Here is an 18,593-nt window from a genome sequence, read left to right as displayed (position 1 = left end):
TCATAGCATGAAGGTATTTAGACTGAATGTATCGAACTCAGGCGAATGCAAAACTATGATAAGATATCAAGCAGTGTCCTTTTTTGTTTTCCTCAGCATTATTGAGACTCGTTAATATTTTTTGAAATTGTTTTACACTTGCTTGTTTAAAATTGACGCAATTATTAAAAACCCTTCACTCTTTTAAATAGCATTAGTGTGAATTTTTTTAATAAAGATGACAAAGATACGCCGCTGGGAACTGAAGCGCATCTTTACGCTTAGAAAAAACCGTTTCCCAATAAAAAGCAGTTTTACAGTTTTTAATTCACCATTCCCTATAATTTTAACTGGCTTGGTTATTACGCCAAATGGTTAAAACGCCATACGAAAACACGGTCCTTCTCTTATACTAGTTTAACGCAATGAGTTGGAAAAAACCGGCACAATATTTTAAGAGCTCGAGATAAAAAACTGTACAATTATTTTCACACAAGCACTACTTCATTTTTTTTCCAAGTTAATCTTTTTAAAAATTCCGTTCTGTTAAGTTTTGCTCAAAGCAACTTTCAACTTTGCTTTTCTTTAATGGTTCGGTTCGGCTTTAACATTTAGTGTTATCCAAAATGACAAGGTTTTGTTATATCATATGTTGAAAAACTGATGTGGTTGCTGCTGTTTAACAAAACGCGCCATTTGACACTATTTCGCATATTTGGTTGGCGTATTTCACACTTTGCTGTTTTTATTGTATCACAACCATTTAAATTATTTGACCTAAATAATAGCATTTGCTGAACACCATTTATATTCAGCAACTGATTCTGATTTTTTCTCTCGTTTATCCTTAAGAGTCGATTTACTTTCATTAACATTTTAGACAATACCGTGTTTAGAATTATGATAATTGAATTTATATTACTTTTCGATTTGTCACCGTTTAATTTTTATTTCAGCGACTTACGAGAGATTCTGAAAAACTGGTTAGTGACAAATTAAGATTTCAAGTCAATGAAATACTTGACCTGTGATTTAAATTCGCTATAGTTTTTAAGTTCGCTCTAATTTTAATTTTCTAAATCTTTTCGTCGTTCCTTTTTAAGAAGTGAAAACTTTTTTTTTAACATATGAGAACTTGAAGTTATCTGGGCTTGCTCTTTTTCGAAGCAGATTGATTTTTGTGAGCTCATACATGAAAATATCAGATTGACTTTAGACCGACTTGTCTCAGTTAACTTGGCTGAATATATATTATTTGTTTGGTTGTCTAGAATTTTTGTTAATGAAGTCTAGGTCAAGCTTGCATTGGAGCCAATAGCGCGGTTTTGATTTAGGAAATTCTTCATGTTTTGAATAATTGTTATTCCTGTTAATATTGAGTTTTAAGACCTCAAAATTTGATTGAAAAAAAATCTCAAATAAGCATAGAGCGAGAGGGATAAAATTGTATTGTGAAGGCATGACTGTGAAGGCCCTGAAATCTGTCTATTTTTGTCCCAATCCAGACGAAGTAAAAACCTTGTCTTTAAGAGTAAGATTACGAGCTCGGCTCTCCAATTTGTTCATGGGGGATTATTTTTTTCACGTTTTGGCAGACGATAAACACCAGGGATCAGGCAGAAGGTCTCTCAAATTTGAAAAGCTGTGCCGAATTATAGCTAGGGAATTTGATGCAAAGTACTTTAATTCCGAAACTAAATCTTGTTTTTGTCAATTTGGATAAAATTTTTTAACCAGATTTGGATCATTAATTTGATTTTCTCTATCGTGGATTACAAATTGCAACATTTAAAGGTAATATTTATAATTTATTGCAACATTTACCTTATTGTTCTAGAGAAGTGAAAAGTTGCTAGATGCATGCAAGAACTCTTGTGTGCAAGATATTTTTGCCTTTTTCTTTCAAGGCTGAATCTCGCAGATTTTGTTTTGCTCCGACCACCTAAGAATGTGGGAGGCCGTGTATTATAAGGCTAATCATACAGTTTGTTTCATTGAAAAAATGCCAGTCATACACTTCCCATGCATTTCCTTAAGTGCAAAAAGGTGCATAAAGGTCTATGATTAGTGACTTTTCATATATGGAAATTGTACGACTAGAATTTTTCATAAATCAAAGAACTGATTTTTTATTCAATTTCTTCTCAAAATTTTGAATTGTTTCTTATCCAAACTCAAATGACAAAAAATTTGGAAATCTCAAAACTAGAGTCACCAAAGGCTGGTCAGTTTTTTTTATTGTGAAGGAGAACTTGGTTTGGTAAAAAGTCTCAAAGATAAAAAAAAATTACAATTTGAAAATTTAATTAATCGGGCATTGATCAAGGCCTACAAAATCATGCATAAAAAAGAAAACAGTGTTTTGAGAGTTATAAAATTAAATGTTGCATGCAAAAAATGGAAAATGTTAGTTTGAGTACAAATTTCGACATCAGGTTGAAAAAATTTTTTGAGACAGGGTGAGGTACTTCTGAAACAACTATACAAAACTTTGAACGCCCCCTTAGAAAAAAATCCTAGCCATACAATTTCCATAAATGAAATTTGTTTGATTAGCTTTTTTTGCTAAAAATTTTCTTAGCTGTGAAGGCATGACTGTCTATTTTTGTCCCAATCCAGACGAAGTAAAAACCTTGTCTTTAAGAGTAAGATTAATCAGTGAAAATCTCCAATTTTGTCAATTATCAACTAAAACGGAAAGAAACGTGTTTCAAGTTTATTTTTTTTTTGGCCGGACAAGTTAAATCAGCAAAATAAATGAAGAATTAACTAGACAATTTCATCAGTAAAATGTAGCTACTCTTGTTTGAATAAAGCAAAAAGTTACTTTTTGTAATTTACAAGCTAATAATAATTCCAGCAGGCTCTCAATAATTTTAAAAGATAAAATTGATCATTGAAATTAAAAAGTATTTGTAACAAACAGAAAATAAAACAAGACTGCTCGTATCAGGGCAAAGCCCTGAATGTTCCGACTGCCTTTTAACGTTTATGGAGCAGCAAAAACATTTAAAAAATTAATTGAAATAAAACAAAATGAAAAAAAATTTCTAAAATTTGAAATTTTTTATGAAAATCATCCCCCCACACGCCATATAAAGTAGAAAAGGATAATATTCGCTCCTTGTAACAAACAATTATGGCAAATAGCTTCTTTCAACCAATTTGGAACGATTTCTAAGAGGGATTAACTCTCCGCTTACGCGTTAATAGCGCGAAATATATCGCGCTTTAATTGTCCCAAATTGGCCAAAATGGCAATCTTTAAACCCCCTTAACTTAACGAAAAATGGTCACAGGTAACATATCTTTTTAAATTTGAGCTCAGGACAACAATACTTTTCAAATGATATTAAAAAATTCCGTCAAAATGGCTAGTTAAAAAGTCGAAATTTGTCTGAAGAAAAAAAACCCACCCCGAGCACAAATATTCCGTTACTTTCGTATCGAAAGTCGGAACAATATGTTGAAACGAATGCAGATTTCTGCGTAATTAGTGACCAAGTCCAGTTATCCTCGTTTTGAGCAAACTGGAACAATTCTTTTTTAACAACTGATAATGCTGTTCCGTGCCACGCCACCTTTACTCTACGCGTTAATGAAAAACTGGTAAACAGTGCACTTTAGTTACCCCAAATTTGAGCCCTGATGAAAAAATATCACAGGTTAAATATATTTTTTTCAGTTTTGAGCATCAAATGAATTTCACGCTAACAACACATTTCAAACTGTGTTGAAAAAACTCCGTCAATGACACTAAGAACAAATATGGCAATTTGTCGTGAGAAAAAAACCACCCCTATCTTGAATAGCTTGTCACTTGTGTGGTTAGTCGAAAAAATAACCCTTAGTGGTCGACAATAAAAACTTAATTTCAAAATTGTTTTTGACGTCTAATAACATAGATAAATTCTCATCTTCAGTTTCATGACACACTACACTTATACCATAACTTCTTCTTATAAATCGATAGATGTTACCATATACATTGGATGTTATAATAATTACTATTGAGTAAGATCAGGCAATATTTTTTTCACATTTTTTTTTCACATTGAAACACTTTCAATGCTCTTCTCCTGTTTTTTCCCGCACCCATTATAAACTTTATTTGTACGGTAAAAAAATGATTTATTGATTTTTATAGGCTTAAAGGCAACTGGACAGCAAGCAAAAGCTCAAATTTCATTAAAAGAGCAGGTGGGATTTGAGAAACAGTAGAAGAGTCTATTTTAAGATAAGCAGATTATAACCAGATTTGTTAGCATCCTTTAATTGGTAGTTTTTTTTAAAATGTTTAAAATAGTTTCTAGGTTAAATTGTCAAGCGGGACGAGCTTTGCGAATAAGTTTGAATAAATTAACGATCAAAACTTGAATTTTAGTGTGTCAAAAGTCAGATCTACTCACAGCTTAGGAGTTACTTGATTGACTACCTAGAATTAAAAGTGAATTAAATTTTGTTGACGAGCATTGCACAATGTTTCGCTTTTTGAGGTAGTTGTCAGACTATCGGGAATTAAAGCTCCCTGTAAATTTGGAATTGGTAAGTTGAGACAAATCACCAGAGTACCAATTTGACAGCTAAAACACCATGCCAGATGATGGTTCATGCAAACGACCTTTTGGTGGCACGGAAATTTAATTTTTTTTTCTCGAATTGGACTAACAGTTTATATCACCTCATTTATCGCGCTGCTAGCTGCGCTGAAGTTAATCATAATACAAAAAATGCAAGGCCTTTTTTACACATATAATGGCTTAAGAGCAAACTTTATTTATGAAAGAACAATGATTCATTAAGAATAAGAGTGATTAAGAATGATGGTCCTTCGAAAGAAAACAGCTAAAAATTTGATCTATATATTTGGTACCACATTGCATTATATCCGGAGTGGCGTCGGCTTAACTTGGATGCTAGGTGTTATACCCTCAGCCGTTGGGTGAGGTATAATTAAGTTGTCAAGTCTATGCTAAACGCTGACTATGAAATGAGAAATAGAAAAGACTACGATGGTAACTTAAATTCATCGGTCTATGTTTAAGTCTGGATGACGCTGACCTCGAAGCATTTGAGAGACAGCGTTTCATAATAACTATTACATATGTTGTTAGGTATAGATAGATACTTATTTAATCCTCAGACTTCTATATGTATTATGTAATCATTTAGGTTTATAATATGTAAACATTACCAACTGGTAGTTTTAGCACCTGAGTGGACATTGTTTATATAGGAATGTTTTACTATGATATCCGTATGGATAACACTTCCCTCCTTTTAAGAAATTGAGTTCTCAATTTAAGCTTGATTTTCATCGTCCTCCTGCGAATTATCTTTGGCTTGTTCTCGCGTCTCCGCCGATTGTTGTTTATCGGTTTTAGTAATGTCAGTTGATCTCTGTTGTGGGGAAGGTTGTTTTTCGTCTTCTTTCTCTCTCTGGAACGTCATTGAATTTCCTCGAATAGGACTAATCGATTGTAAGAAATTCATTGCTTCTTCAAAATCTTTACTGAAAGAGTCTTCAGTGATCTGTGGCTTGTCTAGAATATACCGCGAGCTTGTGGTTCTTTCAATTGTATGGGTCTTAGTCGTATTTCGGGTGTTCTCGGGCGTATCGCTACTCATCTGGACCTCTGTACACACGATTTCATCTGATGACGCCAACGATGCTGTTTGGTGTGTCGTGTCCTCATTGTATTTTGTGATCTGGTTTTCGTCATTTTTGCCACTCGGATTGGAGGTGCTAAGTTTCGTCGGTATAATTTCTTCCGTACTTGTGAGTTCGATGGTTGCTACTGTGAGTGGGGCGTCAGTGTTTGTTGAGATGTGTCCAATTGGGATGGCATTTCCGAATTTTCCGGCCAGCGTGCTTTTCCGTGATCTGGTTGATCGCCGTATTTCCGGTGATTTGGTTTCTGGTGTGGCCTTTAAGTCAATACGTTTTGCTGCAGGTTGTTGACTTGGAGATGGGGATTTATGGTCGAGCTCGTTATCCGATGAGAGTGAGATCGATGTATCACAGTCGAATTGGATGGTTGCGGAGTCGACTCTTGCTTTCTTCTTCGGGCTAACTGTTCTATGAGGTACTGCCTTTGCCGGGAGACGTTGCGTGAGCGATTTGCTTCTGTCCCGGGCATTCCCTTGCTGTGTTGGTGTAAATGTAGCCAATAGTTTCTGTGGACCTAGGGCTCGTCGGTTCAATGTCTGCTGAAGTATCTCCTGTGTTGATTTTGGTGGTGGCTTTCTAGGGCTTTTTGCTGAATTGTTTGATGCTCCTCCTTGTGCCCCTGTGCTAGTCGTCTTTTTCTCTAAAATACGCGGTTTAGCTCTTGGTAGGTGTTTATACGCGACAAAGTCCTTTAGTGCCGCTGGTCTACACTTTCCATAGACCCTTGGATCTGGTATGAATGCAAGACCGTCATGCCTAATTACCCTAGGTTGTTTCCCATCTTCCCGTATCCACGCAGTGTGTGGAGAGTAATTAATTATTGCGCCGTTTTCGATAATTTTGAACTGCGCCCCAAATGTTCCCGGATTTTTTGTTTTTCTTGCAATTGTCCCCGTTTTCCTAGCAATTTGTTCGAGGCGTAGTCCTGTTTTAGGATTAACGGTATGTGCTGGACCTTTAAAACGATCCTTTAGAAATATTAATGGGGCATTTCGTAATTTTTCTTTTTCTTGTGATGTTAATAATCTTATGGGGTTACGAGTCCTTAGTGTATCGAAATCATTAGATTTTTCTTTTAGAAAGGTTTCCTGAAGTGATCTGGCTTCATAAGGCTTATTCGTCAAAGGTAGGTGCGCACCTATTGGGAATTTTTGGAGTAGCCTCCTGTCGAATTCCTCATCGCTGCTGTCTAATGTTACTGCCTCCGTGTGTGTATCTGCATCCGGCTGGTTCTGTGCTCTACGTTTTCCTGAGTGTGTTTGTGTGTGTCGGTTACCTTCGGTAGCACTTTTATCCGCGACAGTTTGTGCTGGTGGGGCCGGGTTGAATGTTGGTTCCGGAACGTATTGGTGCTCAGGTTTGTATTTCAGGTCTAGTTCATCCTCGCTGTTTATATCCCGGTTCCACATTGATTCCGCCGACAACGCTGGTTTTGCAAGTACTTTTTCGTCTAAACATGACAATTTAGTATTTTCCCATGAAAGGTTTGACAATTTAGGCGATGTGCTGAGGTTACTTATGGGGGTGTTAGCTTTTCTACCGTAGTGAGATTCAAACGGTGTAACTTTTGTAGAAGAGTTAGGTGTAATACGGAGGGTTTTTATTAATTCAGCTACGTCCGATGCTAACTTATATGGACGATTTGTTTTGTCAATTTTCATTATCGCTAGTCGTGATTTTAATGTTCGTATGAGCCTTTCGACCATGCCTATCGCTCTGTGGTCGTCCACCGGTGCGAAAATCAGTTTTATATTGTGAGATTTACAATATATAAGGAACTTTTTGGCTCTGAAACCTTGTGCTTGGTCACATCTGATAGCACGGGGTACACCTTGGTTGACTATGTGATTTTGCATAAAACGGATGATTGTATCCGCTTTGTTATTGGTAACAACTTTTGCATACGGAAAGCGTGAAAAGCGATCGACACCCACCAATATATAAACCTCCTTATCATTTTCGTCTGGTAAGGGTCCTGCGAAATCCAATTGGATTTCCTCATTTGGTTCTACTACCGCGTCCAATGTTGTGAAGTGTTGTTTACCCGAGATAACCTTAAAGTTCTTACCCTTTTCCCGACAGCTTTTACAGTTTTGCGCCATTGAGACGATGTCTCTGTGAATGAACGGATACCACACATGCTTCGCTGCTTCTAGCATTCCCCCTTGTCCTGGATGTGTGAGGTGTAAAGCATCCATCAGTGTAGGCCTCAGTTGTTTCGGTATGACGACGCGGTCGTCGTAGAGGAGAATGTTGTCCCTGACTGATAGTCGATGCCTGACATTGTAGAAATAAGGGCCGTAGCAGCTTTTGATTGAGTCCCACTTTTGTTGCTTAACCATTGTTAAGAGTGGTGATAAATTCCTATCTCGTTTAGTAGCGGCTGCTAGGAAACTTATGTCCATCACCTTCCGTAAATTTTTTCGGAACATTGGGGTGTCTTCGTCTTCTATGCTGGCGATAGTTTGGCTCTCCGTGTCCTGTTTTGATGACTGGTTGTTGTCGGTTTGGGTTTGATGGTCTGTGTCAGGGTATTGATCTTTTTCCAGTGTCTGGCAAATGGCATCAGCTTTCTTGGATTCGATTCTGTTGAATGTGAAGCTGTTTGTAGAGGGTATGACTTGATGTGTCACGTCACTGAATGTAAGTTCTGGTGGTGGGGGTTTCGATAGAAGTGCATTAAACGATGCGTAATTTATGGGAGAGAACGTGAGTTGGGTTTGGGCTGCGGTATGTGCTTTCCTTGTTATGCGGCGAAAGGGTGGTAAAGTCATGCCTTGTTGCAATTGTCTACTCATGTTGTTTTGAATTTTTAAGTTTGAGCTGTTTGAAATTGAGTTAATTTGAGATCGACTTGATTTGAACAATTGACTACGCAGAGTGAATGCAGTTTGTGTTTGAATCGAATTTGAACGTGCGAAGTTCTCGTTCCGGTCGAGCTTTTTGGTGCCTGGATAATTAGCCGTTTTGACGTTATTCCAAGCGGCGTTAATACTACTGCTATCTTGGAATTCTACGCATTTTACGAGATCATCAATTAGTGCTACTACGAAATTTTCATCCCAGTACGCGGGGGGTTGAGGTTTTCCGACCGGGTGTCGTGAGATGTAGTCAATGAGACCCATTTTACTACCAGCTAGGTGGTGTATGTCAAAATCGAATGGAATGAGTCGATCAATCCATCTGGTTAACCGACTTTGATAGGTTTTATTTCCCCTATTACTTTTTAATGCACCAACTAATGCTTGATGGTCCGTTATTAAAGTAAAACGTCTGCCGTATAAGTAGTACTTGAAGTGCTCAATGGCCCATACTGCGGCTAGAAGTTCGAGTTCGTTTACCGAGTATTTTTGTTCACATGAATTTAGGAAACGTGATGCATACGCAATTGTGGCCCAACCGTCCGGTGTGTTTTGTTCCAGGGCCGCGCCTATACCTTCGCGGCTGGCATCACAGACAATTCGGGTGTCTCGGTCCGTTACAAAATGTCTGTTTTCTGTTATGTTCTTTACTGCATTTAAGACATTTTTGAAAGCTTTCCCGTTTTCTTCATTCCACTGGAAATTAAATTTATTTGCTGTTGATAGCAGTGGTCTAAGGGGATTACATAACTGAGCTAAGTTTGGAATGAATTTGTTTAGGTGATGAACTGAACCCATGAAACTTTTCAATTGTTTGAATGTTTTTGGATGAGGTAGGTTTATGATTGCGTCCGTTTTCTTATGGATAGGTATGGTGCCGTGTTCGTTTATGGTAAATCCCAACCATTCTACTTCCCTACAACCAAATTTACACTTATCGATTGAAATAGCCATGTTTTCCGTATCTAGTTTGGTCAGAACTTTTGTTAATTTTTCAATATGTTTTTCTTTCGTGCCATGGGATATTATTAAAATATCGTCTAGAAACGCGAAAGTGTCCTTCTCGTTGTTGAGTGTCAGATCAATGGCTTTCTGAAATTCTGCGGGCATATCAGTTAGCCCGTAGAAACCGGTTTGGAACTGATATGTTCCCGTTGCTTTTCCTCCAATTATGCTGAAGTTACACTGCGTACGGGTTGGTTCGTCTAGTGGTAGTTGACTGTACGCGTATCGTAGATCTATTGTTGAGAAATACGTCGTTCCTGGCTTATTTGTACCTTCTTGTGCCGATTGTGCTATATTGTCTAACAGAACGTCAATATTGGGCATCTGGTACTTATTTTTGTGGATTGATTTATTTATTTGTTTTGAGTCCATGGCTAATTTAATTGATCCATCCTTTTTAACAGTAATGACGATAGGGCTTATGAATTGGTTGTCGTTACATTTTTCAAGTCGAGTGATGTGACCTTGATCGATTAATGATCTAACTTCGTGTTCCACCTTTTCTTGTATATGAATGGGAATTCGACGCCCCCGTTGTTGCAAGGCTTTGAAATCCGATAAAAATTGTGTATGGACCATATGGTTTTTTGAACGTCCAATTCGTGTACACAATCCCGGATAAGTATTTCTGACCCACGTCGCAATTTGTGTGTCTGAATTTTCAATACTATTAACTTGACATACTGACTCACCAGCTGGTTTTCTTTCTTGATGTAGCTGGATGCCAATTTGTGGGAGAAGATTCCGCCCCAAAATGTTCGCCCGCCTGTCGTCCACCACAATGAAGGATGCTGTGTGGATTGTCCAACCTCCTGATTCAATTGGGGCGGTTAGTCTGCCAAGAGATGGGATTTTATAGCCATTGTAGCATACCATTCTGTTAGCTTCGTCATCCTCTCTCATTCTTGTTTTTACTGCTGATTTTACTGTTGTGGCCAGAAGGTTGGCTGTTTTTTCGTTTACGAACGATGTTGGTGATCCTGTGTCGGCAATAAAAACGATGTTGTTTTTCTCCGAGCGGACCCTTATCAGGTGTCCTTTGAGATCTGTGTCCAATAGTTCTTCTGCCCGTCTTGGTTCAAAATTTATCCAGTTTGTCGATGTATCGTCCGGATGGATTAACTCCCACCCTGGTATGACGTCACCCGCTTGTAGGTAATTAACGTATGCTGTCATATCCGTATCTTGAAGGTCTTGTTGTTCTTGGTTTTCTTCCTGGATTGCATTGACCTCACTTGATTTGCAAAGTCTAGCGAAATGGCCCCTTTTAGTGCATTTGTTGCAGATTTTATCACGTGCCGGACATTGGGCTAAGTGATTTCCTGAGAATGCATTTCCACATTTGAAACAATCTTTCTTTTGTCCAGTTTTCTCAGGATAGTTTCTGGACGTTTGTCCTCCTCTACTGCGTCCACCTCGCTGATGCGCTTTAAATCCTCCCCGCTTGTGAACGAAATTTACCGGTTCAGATTTAATATTTGGCATTCCGGGATGATTATTTGTCGTTCCCTGTTTTCTAATATAAACCTGGTTCTCGAGGCCTCTTTCACGTTTTATTGCGTAGTCCAAAGCTTGTTCGGGAGTTTTTGTTTCGGCCAGAAGGTCTTTTTGAACTTCGTCGTTTGACATGTGTGCTATAAATAGGTCTCTGACGATCTCGGATTCGAGACTAACATCGTTGCATGCCGTGCATTTAAAATTTCCTTTTACCACCAGTTCCGTAAGTCCGCAGTGGAATTCTTCCAGAGATTCTGTTTTTCCCTGTTTGCGTGTGAACGCTTCGTAACGATCGAAGGTTACGTTGCGTTCTTTAACAAATAGTTGCTTAAGGAGTTTCCAAAACTCTCTGGTTGAGGTGTCTTGAATTCTGAGATTTGGATAATATTGGGTAACTCGTCTTTGGCCCTCCGTCCCCAGACACAAGTATATGTAACTTCTGCATTTGATATCGGCTTCCTCCCATGGTATGCCGTCGACTGTGGGGCCAAGATTATCCAAGTGTTGACATTGGTTCTCCCATGTTACACGTTTCTCTTGGTTTCGAAGGTTTCGATCGCGTATTTGTTTGTCTGTTTCTCCGTCTATGGGGAGCTCGTATCCTGGTTCCTGGGGTTTTCGAACAGCTGGGGGGTTATTTAGAAGCTTGTTCAAATTCATTCCATCTTTGGCGATGATACCAAGAAACAGTTGCTGGTTCCATTTGTCCCACTCTATTGGTGGTTCCGCGGACGCTTTTTGCCAAAAGGGTGTAATCCCCAATGGATTTTTGGTGACTGCTGGCTGCGCCATGTTATACCCTCAGCCGTTGGGTGAGGTATAATTAAGTTGTCAAGTCTATGCTAAACGCTGACTATGAAATGAGAAATAGAAAAGACTACGATGGTAACTTAAATTCATCGGTCTATGTTTAAGTCTGGATGACGCTGACCTCGAAGCATTTGAGAGACAGCGTTTCATAATAACTATTACATATGTTGTTAGGTATAGATAGATACTTATTTAATCCTCAGACTTCTATATGTATTATGTAATCATTTAGGTTTATAATATGTAAACATTACCAACTGGTAGTTTTAGCACCTGAGTGGACATTGTTTATATAGGAATGTTTTACTATGATATCCGTATGGATAACACTAGGTTTAGATGTTAGTTTTAAGTCGACTGTTTTTATTTCAGCCGTGTCAGCACCAATCATGGAAATGTGTACTTCCCGGAAGCATCAATTAACCCCCTTTGAAACACCGCAGTTACTAGCCTAGTCATTCCTTCATTCCATTCAATATCTTTCTCGTACAAATTCACGTCACAAATTACCGCCGGCGGTTTAAAAGAAGGCAGAAGGCGTTTTTAATAAAACGCTGTCGGAAAAGAAGCTTTAGAGACAGCAGTCTATCGTGAGCCCAATTATCATCATAACAAAAGACTGTCTGCCGCCTGATTTTGAAACCTTCAAAAAATCCTCGCGGTCAAAATTTAAATCTATATCAAGGATTTCAAAATCTCAAAATTGCTATCCTACCCTTGGAGCGAATTTAGGTTAAACCTATGAATGGGGAGTGGAAAAATGAATTTGTGGAAGTTTTGATATCGGTTAAGCTCTCCGATTTGTTAACTGACAAGTTTCTTCCTGTTAGTTGAAAAGACGGAAAGTCGCATTAGCCCCCCAGAATCAGAGGCTTATGAAGTTAAGTTAGCCGCTTCCTCGGGCTGAAACATGGAAAAATGTGACGTCACAAATTTAGTCCAAAAGTTGACTTCAACCCACATATTTCTGAATCGTGTTTTGTTTTTCGAATCTGCTTCAAACAAGCAGAACAGAACTTACTTGGCTTACTTTTATTTGATTTATTCAGTGGCAACCTTGGTATTAATAACAATTTTAACACCATATTATGAGCCTTTTAAAACCACCTAAAAGTTCGTTCGTACAAATTTATGAGCTGAACCATTAAATGGTATAGCAAACTTAAATCCCAGTACTGAAGGAACGTGTGCATTTCCATACCAATTTGTATATTTTTAGGTTTATAGACTGAAACACTGAGATTTGTCTTTAGAGGATTATCAGGCAAAAATATTACGAATTGAGTTTAGCTCCCCGCCGCAGTGACCTATTTTCAAACCTCTGAAGTGTAATAAAGCAACTGTAATACAAATTATACAACTTAATTTGTTGTTTTTGTAGGAGCCGACATGATTGTGAAGTTCAACTTTATGAAATTATTTCAACCTTCTTTGATCAAAATTTCCCTGAACTTTTCGGTTACAATTATTTGAAACATTGTCAAGCCTTCTCACAGCGTTTATATAGTAGGTTTTTACATATTGGAATTATATGCCACCAACTTTGTTTTCCCCCTCCCAATAATCACCAGAACTCTCCCCGGCCGGCCGGACCAAATGCTGGTGGAGCTGACTTCCGTCAAGTTCTGACCGAGTGACAGTTTTGGTAGTCAAGATTGAAAACCTTATCTGGGCTTTTTATCTCTCTATTGGATTATTTTGGATATAAACTAGAAGTTATTTTCTTTGCAGTGAAATTGGAACAAGGAAAATTCGACCTGGAGCGGCATTTCTTTTGAAACAACCGCAAAATGTTTGGAGGAATCAGCGGTTCAGGGTTAGTACTAGTTCTGCTCTAATTAACTTATAACTTATTTTGTAATAATAGATGGTGTCACCTAAACCAGCTTGCAAACATTATTCCTCTTTCTATTTTTCGTCCTAGAAATTTTTCTCTGCAAAAAACACTTTTTTTGAAATTTTTGAACAATTTTTATTAATTTACGCCAACGCTTATTCTGTTCATTTTGAGTTTTTTTACCACTTAATTTTCTAGATTTTTGCCTGGTAGAATTTGGCTGAGTTTTTCTCATGCTGTTGTGAATGTACTTCAAAAATAGTTCGTACAAAATTAACCGTATTGTATCGTAGTATATTCAATTCTATTCATTCCCGATTCGGAATCGACAAAAAAAGCTTCAATAAAAAAACCTGGTTTTATTAGAAAATTTGAGAAAATTCTCTAGATATATTTGGCTTCTCTGGCCATTCTACTCAAGTAATCTGTGAAAAAACGTTGCTCTTAGTGTTAAAAGTTTTAATTTTACCATAGTTTGCTGATGAAAAATCCAATTTCCAACAAAAAATATTTTAAAAAAAAGTGGTCAAAAAAATCTGCCGCAAACAATTACGTTTGTTATCAAAACATGTCGAAGTTGGGGCAAAATGTTTAATTCAGATCTCTCAAAAATTTAAAGTTGAATCAGAAATCGAAATTTCATCTAATTAGATAATCACCGATTTTTTACCCTCGCAATAAGCAAGGGTATTGCAATAAGGTACTAGACTTTTTCCCGTAAACAACCTTCTCCACAGGATCACTTCTAGAGGATCTCTAGAGGATTTTTTCTTGTTAAGCAAGATTTTTGGTTCTACTTCTATCATTCAAGTATTGATTAGCTCGTTTCAGGTTGTAATTATTTTTTCCAAAAAGTCTGGATTATGGGTTTCAGTTTGGATGGGTCTTAAAAACTTTTCAATTTTATGAATTTTTTATGACAACAGATTTCTTTTCGGCTTGAAAGGTTTCGACCAAAGTTTGCCGCCTTTGTTGCCGCTCGGTAAATGATTTGCATTTTTAAGGGCTGCCTATGAACTTTATCTGATACAAATATGAAGTTTTTGTTGCTGTTATCTTACAACTTTTGTCAAATTATTTTTCAGACATTTTTTTGACTTCTCTCTTTTTTTTCTTTAACTATTTTGAAGCGCAAAGATGTTTTTGGCATCGCAATTGTTGCAAAAATACGCCCCGCCTCTGTGTAAAAAGTTCGGTATTCTTTTTGTTTTCTTAAGGCTCATTAAACAGCAAACAGTAATTGGACTTATAACTGCTCTCCTTTGTTTGTTGGCGCATATACAAACTGGACACATCTCAGCTGGTGATCTGATTTTAGTCAAGCTGGTGATTTGCTCGCATTGGGATGCCCGCTTCGATTGTCAGCAGCACTTTTTTAAAGGAATGCGAATCAGATTTTTTGATCATTCATGATAAAACAAAATTGATTTGGCAAATATGCTGAGAAGAACAACACACACTGTGCAATTTCAGCTTACCTCACGTTGTTATACTTGCATTTTTTCTTAAGTATTTCATGCCTTTGAATTTTGTTGATACTATCCTTAGGCTTAGGTCATTCTATTTTCCGGGTTGATACTCCATACACCGAAAATGATAGTTCTTCAATTCCATACACATTTTCGGTTAAGAAATGGCAGTCATACAATTCTCATATATGAAAAACGTTTGGCTAGATTTCCTAGCAAAAACAACATTTTTCTCCAAAAACAAATTATGATGCAATATCTATATTGCAGGAATTGTGCAAACAGCGTTTTTTGTTGACAATACTCTAAGTGTGTATGATTTAAGCAGGGGCGGATCCAGGGTTTTTTTCGAGGGGGGGGGGGGGGCAGATTTTCAAAAAAAAATTCAAAAATTTTTGTCGACCTTTTTTTTAGGTCGAACAAATTGATTTTCTGAGCTCTCCCAAAGCTTAAATCCGCTGGTGAAATGAAAGTTTAAATTTTAACAAAAAACATTTTACCACTTTAACAAAATTTTTGTAATCAGTGAGCCATTTTTTATGCCAAACTGCAATTTTTTGCCCATAATGAAGTCCAGTCGATAATTCGGCTTGCAAAAAATTTCCGCAAAAACTACAATTAAGCAGGAACTTTTCCGCCAACTAAAAGTAGTTGAGTCGTTTTGTCATATCATGCCTATAAGCTAAACGTTCCAATTCTAGAAAACCGTACACACCGTGTTGACCTCCATATTACTCAGGGCTGTTGTATTTGTCAATGCACACAAAAGTTAATACAAAAAACTAGCCAAAATAAAAATAGTTAAATTGAAAGTTTAAACACAGATAGCCGGCTGCTGTGTAAGAAGCACTTAGTGGTGGATGTTAGTCCTAAAAAAAGTAAGTTTTTTTCGATTTGTTTTTTTCATTTCAATTTTTGTGCCTGGTGTGATTTGAGAACTTTATAAACACGTAAAATATTCAGCTAACTATACGCAATTGACAGTAGTTATCCTCAAAAAAGAATGGCAAACCTTGTATGAAAAAAATTGCACCAAAATTTTTGAATTTTCTTTAGAAATCTTTTATTGCCAAAGAAGCACTAAATTCTACATCCAAAACTTGATTTTTGTTTGTTTTTAAAAAAAATTATTTAAGGCCATTTAAAAAATTTTCATTGAACAATTGTATCTAGATAGCTTCACTTGCAGGAAATTGAACTGAAAATCAAACCGGTTTTTCTCAACACTAGGACAATGTTTTGATATTTTTTATGTCGTTCGAATCACGACTCAAAGGGCTTTATTTTAGATTAGCATTTGACCCATTTTGAGGAATAATGATGGCACCTGATTTTACGTGGAAAAAAAAAACAAAAATAAAACAAGCCCGAATAGAAAATTCCTCCCCGTTTTCATTGATCCGAACCCTAAACTATGGATTTTTAACATATCTGATTGATTTTAAAAATAAAACAGATATTATGGCTATTGATAGACAAAAATTTGAATACCTGTTTCAACGGTAAAAATTACAACTACCTCAAAGTCAACTTAGGTGAAAAAATAATAATTTAAATTCAAATAAGTTTGAGGATAAATTAATATCATCTAATTAACAGTTTGTTGGTAGAAATTGTACGGCTGATCCCATTTTTCTGCTGATCACTCATACTGGAGTTTATACTTTTTTTTTCAAAATCAGTTTCGTTATTTTTACGACATGACACATAGGAGCAAAAATGGAACCAGTTTCCAGTTTTGAAGACTCTGCAAAGAAAAATTGTGATTGCTCCAACTGCATCTGTCAGAATTGCATAACGTTTAGAGTATCAGGCCACTTACTACTTGAAAAAGCAGCTAATTAAATAGGTTTTTTCAAAATAAAAAGATTTCACACTGCACAGTTCTTCTTTTAAAATGCATTTTATATACCACAATGTTGCTTTCATTTTTTATTCTTCTCGACTTACTTTTTTCGGGCTGTTTTTGGTTGAAAAGTCATCCAATTTTTTGCAATATTCCATTTACTAAGTTGAGGCGAAAAACGTGGTGTTATAAATGCGGTGTTTTTTCCTCTTGATTGTGACCACCTCAAAAACCTCAAATGGGGTCGAAATGATGCATCTTTGAGAAGCGTAAGAGGCGGATCTAAGATTTTTTCGAGGGGGGAATTGATTTTCTGACCACTCCCATTCACTATAAAGAACCCATTTTGACCAGCTTTTTTGCACCACCGGGAAAATTTTGATAAAACAGGCAAAAAAAAAACGTTTTTTGGCACTTTTTGGAAATTTTTGACCAAAAAATTGCGTTTTTTGGCGCGCGCTTTCCTCTGAAAACTAGTATATTTTGGGGCCCAAGGCTCTTTTAGAAAAAATGTAGGGTCAGTCAGCCAAAAAATGATATATTATTTTGGGTCGGCAGGGAGTCGAATCCGTGAGGGGAAGGGCGTCTACACCCCACCCCTAAATCGGCTGGTGAGAAGCATTACAATGTGTATTTTGATTTGGAATTTTTTAATAAGAAACTCCCTTTGATTTCTTTTTTGCAGTTTTTTTTGTTCTTAACTGAATCATTTGGCTGAGTTATTAATTTAAAATAAACAATATCAAGGAAAAAAACAAAGAAAAATGTTTGTTGGTTCTAAAATTCTGCTATATATTCTAAAAATTCTGCCCTAAAATTCTGCTATATATAAAAAAACTACTAGATATACAATCTGGTGCGAATTTAGGGGGGTTGCGGAGGGGATGCCCCTCCTCCCCCTCTCAGGGTTTCGACCACCTGCCGACCCAAAGGGTCCACCCTTTATACTATTTTGAGATATCCATTTTTGGCGAACGGACCCTAAAACTTTTCTAAAGTTGCCTTCGGCGCCAAAATAGATTAATTTTCTAAAACTCCCTAAAAACGCTTTTTTCGGCCTGTTTTTCAAACTTTGGCTAAAACGGGGTCTTTTTATTGCTTTGGGAGAGCTCGGACAATCAATTTGCTCGATCTAAAAAAAATCTGCACCCCTCTCCCCCACGAGAAAATCTCAGATCCGGCCATATGTATTATATGTTTTGGCTTTAAGGCTTTCTCACAAGTTTTTATTCTCTCAAATTTTTCAATTTTCCATCAAATTTGCCTTATCTACCTTTACCTCATAGATAACTGCTGTTGTTGTTTAACTTTTGCTGATAGAGATTAAAAAATTCAAATAACTTTTTTCTATACCAGTTTACTATATTAGAAATTTTATACTATCTGAATCATATCAAAATTTTGATCTCAAAATCGACGTTTAATTCTTTTTTGATCAGATTTCTGAGAAAATTGTTGGTTTGAAAATTGCCAGTTTATTCAATTTCGGATAAAGAATGATGTGACTACTCGAAGATGCGATGTATAGAAGATGAAACACTCATGCTCATAATTTGCTTCAAATTTCATTGAGGCGCTTTATCTACTCCAAAACATTTATCTGATTATTCAAAATTCA

At 36.8% G+C, this 18,593-nt stretch overlaps 1 protein-coding gene across 1 annotated transcript in view; it reads left to right on the top strand.

Annotated features, from left to right (window-relative positions):
• Positions 1–698: 698 nt before the first annotated feature.
• The window catches only part of LOC134848865 (potassium voltage-gated channel subfamily C member 1-like), a gene marked incomplete in the record, with an annotated part of 43,913 nt that continues 26,018 nt past the window's right edge, over positions 699–18,593 (top strand). The window contains 2 exon segments of the mRNA XM_063866376.1: positions 699–962; positions 12,196–13,639. Coding sequence (XP_063722446.1) covers positions 13,614–13,639 — 26 coding nt within the window.

This window comes from Symsagittifera roscoffensis, chromosome 6, assembly GCF_963678635.1.
Source record: "Symsagittifera roscoffensis chromosome 6, txSymRosc1.1, whole genome shotgun sequence".
Lineage (NCBI taxonomy): Eukaryota > Metazoa > Xenacoelomorpha > Acoela > Convolutidae > Symsagittifera > Symsagittifera roscoffensis.
The sequence above is the reverse complement of the archived record's forward strand: the minus strand, read 5'-3'. Positions and strand labels throughout refer to the sequence as shown.